This window comes from Chelon labrosus (assembly GCF_963514085.1).
Source record: "Chelon labrosus genome assembly, chromosome: 10".
NCBI classification, from domain to species: domain Eukaryota; kingdom Metazoa; phylum Chordata; class Actinopteri; order Mugiliformes; family Mugilidae; genus Chelon; species Chelon labrosus.
The window spans coordinates 1715695-1727907 of NC_140360.1; the positions used below are offsets into that span (position 1 = coordinate 1715695).

At 43.9% G+C, this 12213-nt stretch overlaps 1 protein-coding gene across 2 annotated transcripts; it reads right to left on the reverse strand.

Annotated features, from left to right (window-relative positions):
- Nucleotides 1-307: 307 nt before the first annotated feature.
- Nucleotides 308-11749, reverse strand: hm13 (histocompatibility (minor) 13; the record flags this gene model as incomplete). 2 transcript variants are annotated; one of them, XM_084552991.1, is made up of 11 exons in its annotated part: nt 11146-11749; nt 7723-7821; nt 7530-7612; nt 7357-7445; nt 5866-5951; nt 5645-5770; nt 5132-5189; nt 4807-4927; nt 4618-4720; nt 4442-4527; nt 308-2632 (listed from the first exon to the last, which is right to left on the reverse strand). In XM_084552991.1, exons 1-11 carry the CDS (start codon nt 11377-11379, stop codon nt 2563-2565), a joined length of 1155 nt encoding a protein of 384 aa, XP_084409117.1. In that variant the 5' UTR covers nt 11380-11749. The 2 variants fall into 2 exon arrangements, with proteins under 2 accessions (XP_084409117.1, XP_084409116.1); XM_084552990.1 differs by lacking the exon at nt 308-2632 and adding an exon at nt 3258-3417.
- Nucleotides 11750-12213: the final 464 nt, after the last annotated feature.

Below are 12213 nucleotides of genomic sequence, written 5' to 3' on the forward strand. Positions count from 1 at the left end.
TCTGTAGATGGAGATGCGTAGTATACGTTTAATTTGGCGTTCCTCAGGGATCTATTGTAGCTCCTCTGTTGTTGTCTACAAAATACCTGCCGTCTGTTACATCATTTTCTTTTTGATATTCATATAAATACTTTAAAAACCTATCACACTAAACATTGGATGTCTCAAAACAAGCTGATAAACTGGGCCAAGCTTTACTTTATTGCATAAAATCTCATTTAAGTTATTAAATAATAACGATAAACTGAAAAAGTAAAACAAATCCACCAAAATATTCCTTAAAGTCAAACAGACACAGACTCAAGAGTTATGCTTCTCTATACGGTGATAAAAACACCAAAAACTTTATTGCAAATAAAATAGACACAGTCTGGGCCGTAATACGACCGCCTCCACAAATACAACCAGAGAAAGGAAAAGAAAGAAAACCAAAAAAAAGAAAGAAAAGAAAAATAACCATTTCAGGTACATTATATTTAAAATGACGCAGGGCGACTGGACATCACTCAGCTGAACATGAACATGTTTCTTTTTATTCTTTTTGTTTTTACATCAAAATACAAAACTGTGCATCTCTTAATAAAGCATCCACATCAATAACATCAAGAATATTAATGTGAGGCTCAACGTGTCCAGTTAGAAGGATTTTCCTCGAGCATCCACAAAGATGAACATCTGTAGTTCTCTTGGATTCTGTGAGCAGGACTTTTTCTTCAGATATTATTATTTATTTTTTTTACATCCAGACATTTCTGTAAACCTTAAAATCCCTTTATTAAAGTGTACTTTAACAGTTTTATCATGAGCCAACTGAGACTGTTTTATATCAGGTTGCATTATGGGAGATGTAGTTTCCAGAAGAAACTTTTCAAGATTGACCCTCACAGTCAGGAAATGTGTTTCTGCTGCCTCAGGTTTGTTGTCATTTCATCTGTTTCCGTGAGTTAGTGACTTCACTTGACTCTGAGCTATAAACTTGGCCACTTTTCTAATTTGCTGGTCATTTCTTACACTTTCATATCTTTATAAAAAGAACAGGAGGAAGGCAAAAGTTTCTTTGTCAGTAAGACTCAGGTTGTTCAGGCCAGCAGCAGAAAAAACAACCAGTGTTTGTGATTCTTTGATGTAACTTCCTGTTAATGCACCAACTTGAGGACGCTTCAGTAAAACCCTCCAATCATTTGTCTCCGTGGCCCATTCTTGCAGCTTATTGGATGATGCAGCCACAGGGCTCCGCCCCTCTCAGCCTACACATCAATAAGGTGTAAGAATGAGGAGGACTCCTCCCTTTACTCCTCACAGGCCAGAACTTTAAGAATGAAACACGAGTGACTGCAGGTGAACGCTCACCTGTCTGGTTAAATAAGAACAGAAGAAAGGAGCCGAGTGTTGGGGAACATTTGGTCCAGAGTTCCTTCCAGAACATTCATCGTATTCTGAACAAAACTCTCTGAATGTCGTCCAAACATCCAGGAAACCGTTTCTTACGTCTTCTAATCTCAGCAGGATGATTTTTCCTAGAAATGGATAAACTAAAGTCGATGCTGACGCCTTGAAACAACGTCAGCCTTAAAGTTAAATTATTTATATTTTTGATGACTGAAAGAAGAGGAGATTCTTGTCAACAAACACTGAATGTATTCCAGTAACAAGCATCATCTGAGTCAGACGTATGGACGAAGCCTTTGGGAATGAAACCAGATCTTTTTAAGGTTTTACCTCGAGTGGAGAGTCAAAGACAGGAAGTCAGTAAGTAACTAGAAACACTGCTGAGCTCGTGGTCCAGCTCCATCTCTGGACGCATGAATCCTGATGTGGTTTAACTCAACACTGACTCCACCTCAGACAAAACACCAAGAAAACCAAACATAAAAACTAAAAGCCACTGCAGGTTTCAGTCTGAAGCAGCACGGATCTGATCAGATATGAGATTTATTTCCTGTCAGCAGCTTCACATGAGGTCGGGGCGTAAACACAGTTTACATCTAAATGAATGTAAACTTCTAACTGGGTTCTTCACCTTAAAATTCTGGCCTCGTACAAGAAGTGAAAATAAAACCAAGTCAAATAAAAACTGAACCAGCTGAAACGCTGAAGAAGCAGAAATGAACCAGGAAGCAAAGAACCACGTCTGGATGACCTACAGGTTTGACTTTAACGGACTGTGGTTCTTTATTTGAGGGCGTTAGAGACAAAGCAAGTAAAATAAAATTAAATAAAAAAAACATAAAAAAAGGGCCAGGAGCGCTTGTTTTGACTTTTAAACCAAGCGCTCCTTTAAACGAGTTTCCTGGACTATCTGATCCGGTCTGGTCGTGGTAGGCGCAGAGTCTGAAACAACCTTTAAATCGGTAGCCATGGAGACGGTGGGCGTTCCCACGGATACCAGAGACAAAACACGTTGGCAACAAGAACCTCGTATTCCCTCCACCGCCGATGACGTAGGGGAAAGATGGTGCTGAGGCGGGACGGGGGCGGGGGGCTTCAGTGAAATGTGGCGCTGCATGAAAGAGGGTGAGGTGAGGTGAGGGTGGGTGGGGTGGGGGGGGGCAGCGATGGATGCTATTGATCCTTCTTCTCTGACTCTGAGTCCTCTTTAGCCCCCTCCTCCTCTGGGGAAGATTCCTCGTACCTGGAAGGAGAAAGAAGGAAGAAGAAGTAAAGGAGAAGAAGAAGAAGAAAGAAGGAAGAAGTAAAGGAAAAGAAGAAGGAGAAAGAAGAAGTAAAGCAGAAGAAGAAGAAAGAAGGAAGGAAGAAGTAAAGGAGAGGAAGAAGAAGTAAAGAAGAAGAAGAAGAAAGAAGGAAGGAAGAAGAAGTAAAGGAGAAGAAGAAGAAGAAAGAAGAAGTAAAGGAGAAGAAGAAGAAGAAAGAAGAAGTAAAGCAGAAGAAGAAGAAGAAAGAAGGAAGGAAGAAGAAGTAAAGGAGAAGAAGAAGAAGAAAGAAGGAAGAAGAAGTAAAGGAGAAGAAGAAGAAGAAGAATTAGGTTTGTGGTCATTGATGTGTTGGTAGTATCACTAATTCAAACAAGAAAACATGATCACAACCTTCTCCTCCAGGTCCAGGTGAGTATCAGGTCATTATAGACTCTAGTCATGTGACTCCCCCCTCCCCCTCCCCAACTAGTTGACCACTCCTCTTTTGTTCCAGGATTGTTTTGTTTTGCTTGTTGTTTCTGTCGGATGGATGACAACTGTTTTTTTTTTTTACCTGCCCAGGTGAGACAGGGCGGGGACAGTGTACACAGAGGGGCGGGGCCTCTACATGGCGGCGGGCTGTAACCGACGGCGGCGCGTGGAGGAGCCTGTCGTCATAGAGACGGCATCCATGGAGCTCGCCAGGCTGGCGGGCGAGCCGCTGACGGTTGGGAAGGAAGTGAGTCTGGGGGAGGCGGGAAGAACTTCCTCCGAGGACTCATAGCTAACCACGGGTGGTGGTCACCATGGTGGGGGAGGGAGGGGGGGGATGGATGGATGGAGGGGCAACGAGAGATATGGAGGAGGTGTAGAAAAAAAAAAAGAGGTGATAAAAACAGGGAGAAAGACAGAAAGAAAGAATGCTGTAAGTTGTAAGTCTTAAACTCTAAAATTAAAAGTTACGACAGAGATCTACTGCTGACAAACGAGGAGGAGGAGGAGGAGGAGGAAGAGGAAGAGATGACTGGAGGAGGTGAGACAGAAAAGAAGATGATGATGATGATGATGGAAGAAAGAAGAGGAGGCTCTGAAGAAGAAATGAAATGATGAGGAGGCTCCGACCTCCAGTCTGATCACATGGTTTAGATTAGAGACGTCTTAGAGACATGAGGAGCTATCTTCAGCTACGAGAAGATCCAGGAGTCCTCACCTCAGTGTCAAGGACAGAAGACACTGAGACAAGATCTTCAAGATGATGGACAAGCTGGTGAAGTTACAAAGCTACAGAGCAGCTGAAACAACAAGGTGTTGTGTTTCTAGAAGAGCTTCCAATCAGGACAGGAACATCTGGGGGTGGAGTCCACCTGAAACTAACCTGAGCAACGAACAGATACTCACCTGGAAGTAGACTGTGTCTCCATCAGTGGTTCCATTAATGACCAGAAACTCAAATCTAGTCTAGTCATGTGACCTTCAGGTGGACTCCACCCACAGATGTTCCTCTTTAAACCTAAATCCTCCAGCAGACATTTAGAGCTGAACACTTTGATGATAGATCTTCTAGAAACTCAACAAGTCCAGATTCTCTTGTTTCAGTTTTGTGTTTTTGGACGTACTCATAGATTATATTATTTCTATCATCCTATTTACATCTTGTTTCTAAATCCTGTCGACACATTTCTATCCTGGGCGGTTGGTTTAGTTTCACTCTGTACTTTTATAATAACAATGAAGTCCCCCCTATTTATTTATTTATTTATTTATTTATTTCAGGGCTCGGTCTGGGATCGGTTGCCATGGTTACCCACCTGAACATCTCCGTGAGCTCTCCTTTGACCAGCGCCACGATGACGGGGAAGCCGACGCAGGCGGGGACCAGGTAGAGCAGAGCGGGCTGCAGAGAGACGGACCGACAGCAGAGCGGGTTAACCATCACTCACCGAGGCGTCAAACGGTGGACGACCTTTGACCCGTCTCCTCCTACCTGCGCGTGTTTGAAGGTGTGCATGACGAAGATGGTGAGGCCCAGTCCGAAGATGTAGGCCAGGAAACTGGAGTAGAAATACGTCCTGCTGTTCTTCTTCAAGCTGCGCGGAGGGAAAAACAAAAGATCAGAAAAGGAAAAAAACTCACCTGAGGAAGAGGAAGAGGAAGAAAGTGGGCGGGGCTTTACCTGACGTCAAAGCGCAGCAGCAGGGCGATGAAGATACCGGGGATGACGATGTCCCCCAGTCCCAGCATGGCAAAGTTACTGGCTCCAAGACCTTTCTCCAACAGGTCCTGAGGAAACACCACTGGAAGAGGAGGATGAGGAAGAGGAGGATGAGGATGAGGAGGAAGAGGAGGAAGAGGAGGAAGAAGAGGAAGAGTAATGAATATAAAATGCTGCTTTCAGCTCAGGAACAGAGAAATAACCAGATGTTCTGAGACAGTGACTCATTTCTACAGTGGAGCGGACGTTAAAGACGATCAGCAGGAGCAGATGGATGGTCTCTTACATTTGATTGGTGCTTCGAACGACTTGGCAACTGTCACCATGACGTTGGTCCCAAACACCTGGAGGGAGGGAGGGGGAGGGAGGGGGAGAGAGGGGGAGAACAGAACAGATGTTATTTAGACTGAAGATGTTGATTCTTTCTTTCCCTGCACACAAATTTATCTGTGGTTGAAAGTTTATCTGGAGTCTCTCTGTTGGGAACCAGTTCTGCTCCAGTAAAGATCTGTTGGACCAATCAGCTCATGTGGGCGGGGCTTAATGTGATGTGGAGTTAAGTTGAGCATCAATAATGAATAATGACTCAAGATGCTGAACAGGACCCAGAGCAGCACTGAGGCAACCTTTTAACAGGAAGAAAGCTTGAGCTCGGTGCATCATGGGAAGTCCCCCAGCAGCCTAGGCCTATAGCATCCTTTCTAAAGGCATCTTAATGAAATCCAGATGTTTGTGCTGCTGGTTTCCCTCTCATGGTCTGAATGAATGTGGATCATTAGGTGTTATCGACGCTTCTCACCCAGAAGACGTCGTAGACGAACAGCCCCCCCAGCAGGATGCAGCCGGTGCTGACGTTGTTGAGGTGGAGCAGCTCGACTCCGTTCAGAGCGAACGCCAGGCCGAACAGGTTGTTGGCGATCCAGTGCTGTGAAGCAACACAAACAGGTTCATCAGTGACTGACCAGCGTCGACAGATGCACGACGTCTAACCTTCAGCTTTGCTCTGAACTCAGACTTTACCTTTTTGAGCACGTACCAGACTCCCACCACGCTGCTGATGACCAGACACACCAGGTTCTTGGTGTCAAACTCATAATTGACTATTTCTGTAGAGAGATGAAGAGACACGGGTCTGGATTAAATCTAAAAAAGCATCATGTTCAAAAGGTCCCAGCCCTGTTCCACTGTTCCACCCTGTACAGGTCACTGGTCCATCACAGCTTTATCCCAAAGAGACAAACAACCATTCACACCTACGGTCAATTTAGAATCACCAGGAAGTAAACTCAGCATAGAAAGGCTCCAGCAGGTTTAAACCCAGCGTGTTCCTGCTGTAAGGCGACGGTGCTAACCACTGGTCCACCGAGCCAGATGGTAACTCAGACTGATTTGCATTTTATTGCGGAATTTGGGTAAAAATTTGCACAACATTTGACTGAAAACCAAAGTGATTGTTTGTGAAAGAACTGCACTGTGAACAGATACAACTAGAGCAGTCTGAGGATACGCCCCTCAACCTATCAAGTCCTAGGGGGTGTGAGGTGAAACTCATCCAAAATTAACAAGGACCATCTCCAGAACTACCAGGTCCATGTTCCTGACCCTGGTCTCTATGGATACCCAATAAGCACACATATTCTACAAAGTTCTAGTAAAAATAGAACCAGGCCCACTCTCCATTTGGACATGTGGAGAACCAAAGAACCCAAAGTGTTCCACATTGGGGTTTTTACCCCTTGAAAGTGAATCTGGCTACAAAATCCTACTGATTCCACTACAGGAGACAACGTACACACAATTCAACCTTTGGACATTTTATTTAGCTTGGACATCATCACATTCTACCATTGTGATCATTATACAATCCAGAAGAAGATTCAGATTTCCTCCATGTTGTTCACACATGTAACTCCCCAGAGAAACCAGTCACCAAGGCATGCTGCGTATCAGTGCTAAGCTAACTTTCACTGCTAGATTGCTGGATTGTATTTAATATCAGTAGTACCACCATTTGGCCACTAGATGGAGGCAATGGAGCATGTATGAAACTGAGAAAAGGCTCAGATTCTGTCAGGTAAGTCACCATGTGGTGGACAGTTGACGTAGAGTCATGTGGACCAGAGAAGACAATAAAAACAGCTTCATTTGTTGTGAATTGTTTTTGGATTTGATGAAATATTGAGACAGAAGAAGACATTTTGACATTCGAAGTTTGTTTGTTTGTTTGCTTCCTCTGTTAGCTGAGGCTAGCTGGTTAGCTCCAGCTATGTGATGCTTGGTATCAATGGAAAGAGCAGCTTCTCTAGCTTCAGTTGACACCCAGCATGGCACAGTGGAGCAGAGAGGATTGTGGGTACTGCTGCATTTGATTTTGACTGCCCCTCATATTTCACAGGGGACTCTTATTATTATTTTTTTAATAGAAAACAAAGACTTTTTGAAAGAAATCGACTTGGACATGGGTTGTAACTTGTGAAAAGAATCGGTGGCGAGTTGCGCGGCAGGTCTCACCTTCTTTGGACTCCCCGGTGCCCTGAGTGAAGAGCAGCTGGTACTGTTTGTTTGGGAAAGAGGCTGGAAAGATTCTGGACATCAGGGGACTGAGACAAGGAGAGAACGGACGTCAGGGCAGCTGAACTTTACTGAGCTTTTATCCGAACACGTCACAGCTCTCAAAGATTTACCTCATAGTGTGAGACAGAGCCAGGACGCCCAGCACGAAGAAGTAGACAGACAGCAGCAGGTTGATGTACTCTTGAGAAAACACCTGCGTCACAACAGGAAACATTAGAACCATGAACCTCTGCAGGAGAAATGATGATGATGATGATGATGATGGTGGCCCCTGGAGGAGGGCCCAGGAGACCCCCGACCTACCTTGAAGAAGAGGTAGAGCCCAAACAGAGTACAGCTGGCGATGATGGGAAACCTGGCAGCGTCCCGACTGGTGATGGTCTCCGGCATGTCTGCTGCATTCTGGGAGGACAGAGAGGAAACACAGGAGACAGGACGAGTTCAGAGACACTGGAAGACGTTATGTCAGAGATCAGCCCTGTTGAGTAGGTGGTCTTTATTGTGACCCAGGACTCATTGTGTGTTCACACTACCAAAGGAAGGAGGTCACATGTGTCCCAGACCACCTCCACATGTGGACTGACACCGGATCAGTGTTCACACCTGGACTCTAGAGACCAGATCAGTGTTCACACCTGGACCTGTTTAACCTGGACTCTAGAGACCAGATCAGTGTTCACACCTGGACTCTAGAGACCAGATCAGGGTGTTAATGTTTGGTCTGACGCTTTAACACGTTAAACGTTAACGTCTGATCTTTAACAGCTGCTGCCAAACAAACAGAGAGATGGAGGAACTGCTGCAGACTGACGGACGTCCCAGAGGGAGGAGCCTGAGAGTCACCTCCATCTATATTCTCCTTCATGTACTCCTCTGAGAGACAAACTGGGACAGAGGAAGAGGAAGAAGAGGAAGAAGAGGAATGAAAGAAAGAGGGAAAGTAAAGCAGAACTGTCTCCATTTGTCGTTTATACGATAAACATACAATTAACAGTAACTATGGCGACTTGAAGTTGCATAAATTACATCTAATAATATTTTCCTTTCTTAACAGGCACGTTTTGAACGCCAGCTAATGCTAATGCTAATGCTAATGCTAACTCTTGGCTGGTTCTGAGTGTTTTCTGCTGAAATAAAAAGACATAATTTAGAGTTGTAGAGTCTCGTTTTAGTCGTAACGTTGCTTGTTGAAGTGAGTCACGACAACCGTCAACAGTTAGATTCATGCATTTAAAACAGAGCCACACTGTGTTAGTCTGAGTTAGCAGCTAGCAGGAACATCATCATCATCATCATCATCATCATCCTGGGAGTCACATGAGCCCAAGAACAATGAAGCATCATCAGTGTTTAATCCATTAACACACAAATCAAATGTGGCTGCTGCATCAAGATAAAGGTTTATTTACTGACTTACTTTAATTAAAACTCTTTCTGCAGTTTACTAAGACGACGTGTGACGTCTGTGATGTTATAGAAATAAAACTACACTGAAACAGAGATGACGGTATAGTCAAAAGAAGACGTCACTGCAGATGAATAAAGCTTTTAAAAGTCCATAATCAGATGAATGTTTTATTTTGTTCACCTGCAGCTTCTCCAGAGTGAAAACTGATTTTATAGTAGAAGAATAAAGATTAACAGACGTGCCTGTGAAATATATTGACCTTATAAATCAACCTATCTCCTCCTATCTTCTTCTTCTTCTTCTTCGTCTTTGATTTTCAGCAGGTTTAACTCCAGCCTGCCTCCATTAAAACAGAAGAAGAAGAAGAAGTGTTGATGCTACAGGGACGTGGTTTTAGTTTATGACAGAGCTGAAATAAATAACCACTACAGATCATTCTTGGCTGAGGCCTGATCATGATCATATCAGAAAGTCCCTAGATGGACCACGAGACTGATCGGGACGTCTCTGATCACTGGTGTCTCTGTGTCCTCCATCACTGGTGTCTCCTCCTGTGTTTAATTAACTGACATGACTTTCAGAGTAAAGACGTCGTCTGGTGTTAGTGCTGTGGACAGACGTGTTGGTGTGAGTGTGCTCGGCATCACGGCAGCTCTTCATACTCACTCTGAACCCAGAGTCGTAATCATTGTCTCCGAGCTCCTACAGACGGACGGACGGACGGAAGGACGGACAGACGGACAGAATGGGTGGACAGACAGATGTGTACAGACAGACAGGGAAAGAGAGACGGATCAGATCGGAGACAAAGAGGAGGACTGGGAGGCAGGGCCAGAAAACAGAAGACACATCATCACCCAGACTTATTTAAAGACAGAGAGGACGAGAGAGGACGAGACAGAGAGGACGAGAGAGAGGACGAGAGAGGACGAGAGAGAGAGAGAGAGGAAGAGCAGGAGCTGAACTGTTTTAGATTTTCACCTAAAGGTTTGTGGCGTCTCCTCCATCGTCTCCTCCATCGTCCCCCTCTAGCTTCTCATCTGTCCAGCTCTTCTCTGTCCTCAGACTTTTTAAATCCTGACGCTGCTCTCAGAGTTGGAGCTTCTGTCCTGATCTGGACCTCTCTGAAGGACTTATTTTATGTTTTTTAATGAATGGATGTCGAATCTTTCCACTCAAGACTGATATAAATCTTAAAATCCATCTGTTAAACTCAGCCCTGATCAAAACTTTAAATGTTTACGCTCAGTTTTTAATCAGGAAACGTTCTGGTTGACAAAAATGTACTCTGAGACTTTTGTTAAATATTATTTTTAAATCAAAAACAAGTCAAATAAGGTCAAATAATAAAGAAAACACTGAACTAAGTCAAGCTTTCTCTCCTCAAACCACTTACCAACATAATCTCTATTTCTAATCTTCATCACTGACAAATATGCGCATAACAAAAACCTAATTCAGATATAAGTTTAACATTTTTAAGCATCTATTAAACAGGCAGTGTCAGTTTTATTAAAAAATAAATAAAAAAGTCTAAATCAGTGAGAACAAACGTAGTGATTCAGTGGAGAATGTATTCTCTTAGTGTACCTAATGACGTGGCAAAGGAGTGTATATTCATATTTATATATTTACATGTCTACATGTATATATTTACATATATTTAAATATATAAACCGAAGCTGAACTCAGTCCTCGTTGACTTTAACTTTCTGTTTGTTTCAGTTTCTTCTGTCAGTCAGAGCTCCATCAGAGGACACGACTGCGCATGTCCAGATAAATCCCCCATACTCAATTAACGTCACCCTCACTTCCTGTGTGCGTGTCTCTTTAAATCCCTTCAGGTGACAGGTAACAATGTCTGACAGCAGGTAAATAAACACCTGGATAGAGTTTCACCACCTCTCAGGACAAAACCAGCCAAAGAACAAACTAAAGTGTGTAATGTGCTTTTATTAATTTATTAAGTTTAAAGCCTCATCGACTCTCACAGCTCGGGGCCGTGAACGCAGCACAGAAGAGCCGCGAGCAACAAGTGGGAGTTTTTATCCTTTTAACGGCTGAAATAACCGTTAAAGAGCAAACAGCTGACAATTAAAGCCGCTTCACTAGACGCTTATTTTAATATTAAAATTTAATTATGATTTATACCAAAAGGGGCTTTAACTTTCACATATTTTTCCCTCGGTTTTGGGTTTAATTAATATGATTTCAGAGTCGGAATCGCCCGGAGAGCCGTTAGTTAGCTAGCCGTTAGCCGAGGCTAGCTAGCCGGCGGAGGCTAGCAGCAGCAGCGGGGCTGAAGAGACGAAAGTTACCTTTGATTTGGAGCAGGTGACAGACCGCAGGGCTCCGAAGAAGATGGGCAGGAGCGCCATGAACACCAGGCTGCCGTACGCCAGCGCCGTGCCCTCCGGGGTGGCCACGAATTTAGCCGTAGCGTTGAGCGCCTCGGTCCCGTTGGAGTCCGTGGCGTTCAGGGCTTCCAGGACAGCGGCGGCGGCGGCGGCGGCCTCCGGGGCCGAGGCCGGGACTGGTTCAGCCTCAGACATGGTTCTTCAGAGCGGGGGCTTCAAGGGCACTGCTGGGGCCGCGGCGGAGACTGACAGGCGGATAGAGGTGGAGGGTAACAGCGGTGTGTTTGTCATTCATCTACCACCGCGATGCTGCCGGAGTCTCGGTAAGGCCACGTTTCCTAAAGCGGCGAGCAGAGAAGAGCGCAGGAAGAGAGGTCTCACTCCGCTGTTGTTTCCGAGGATCACTGACAACTCTTCCGCACCAGCGTCATATTTGGTTTTCTCCTCATTGAATCGATTAATCGTTAAGTTCCTGTAAATAAGACCAACAGAGGCCCAGCTCTGGGCCCCTGGTCCCACCTGAGGGCTGACAAACCTGTCAAATATGAACATGATTTAGATTCATTTGATTAAACACATCTTTATTTTAGTTTCTAGATCTGTAATTAACCAGTAACTCACTTTATTGGTGTCATGCTTTAGTCGTGAAAATAAAATATTTGTAATAAATAAAATAAAAGCTGTATTTATTGACTGCCATATTAATAATAATTATTATTTTGTTAAGTTGCAATTACTTTTTTTTTTTTTACACCAGTGCCATAATTTATTAATACTTAACTAAACTGTTTAGTTTTTATTACTTCATATTCTGTGACTGGACCTCATTTTGGGGAATAATAATTAACCTTGAAACCTTGATAAGCACAGAAAACTCTGTGCCAAAAGATTCCAAACACATTCTTATCTGTACAAAGTGTTTCAGGAAGGATGGAGTATATTTAATGTCGTGGTTTTTTATGTGACTTCGCTGTTTCCTTCACAGTCAAAGGGAAAAGTCCAGTTTCCTTTTGAGAAGTTATGCATAGC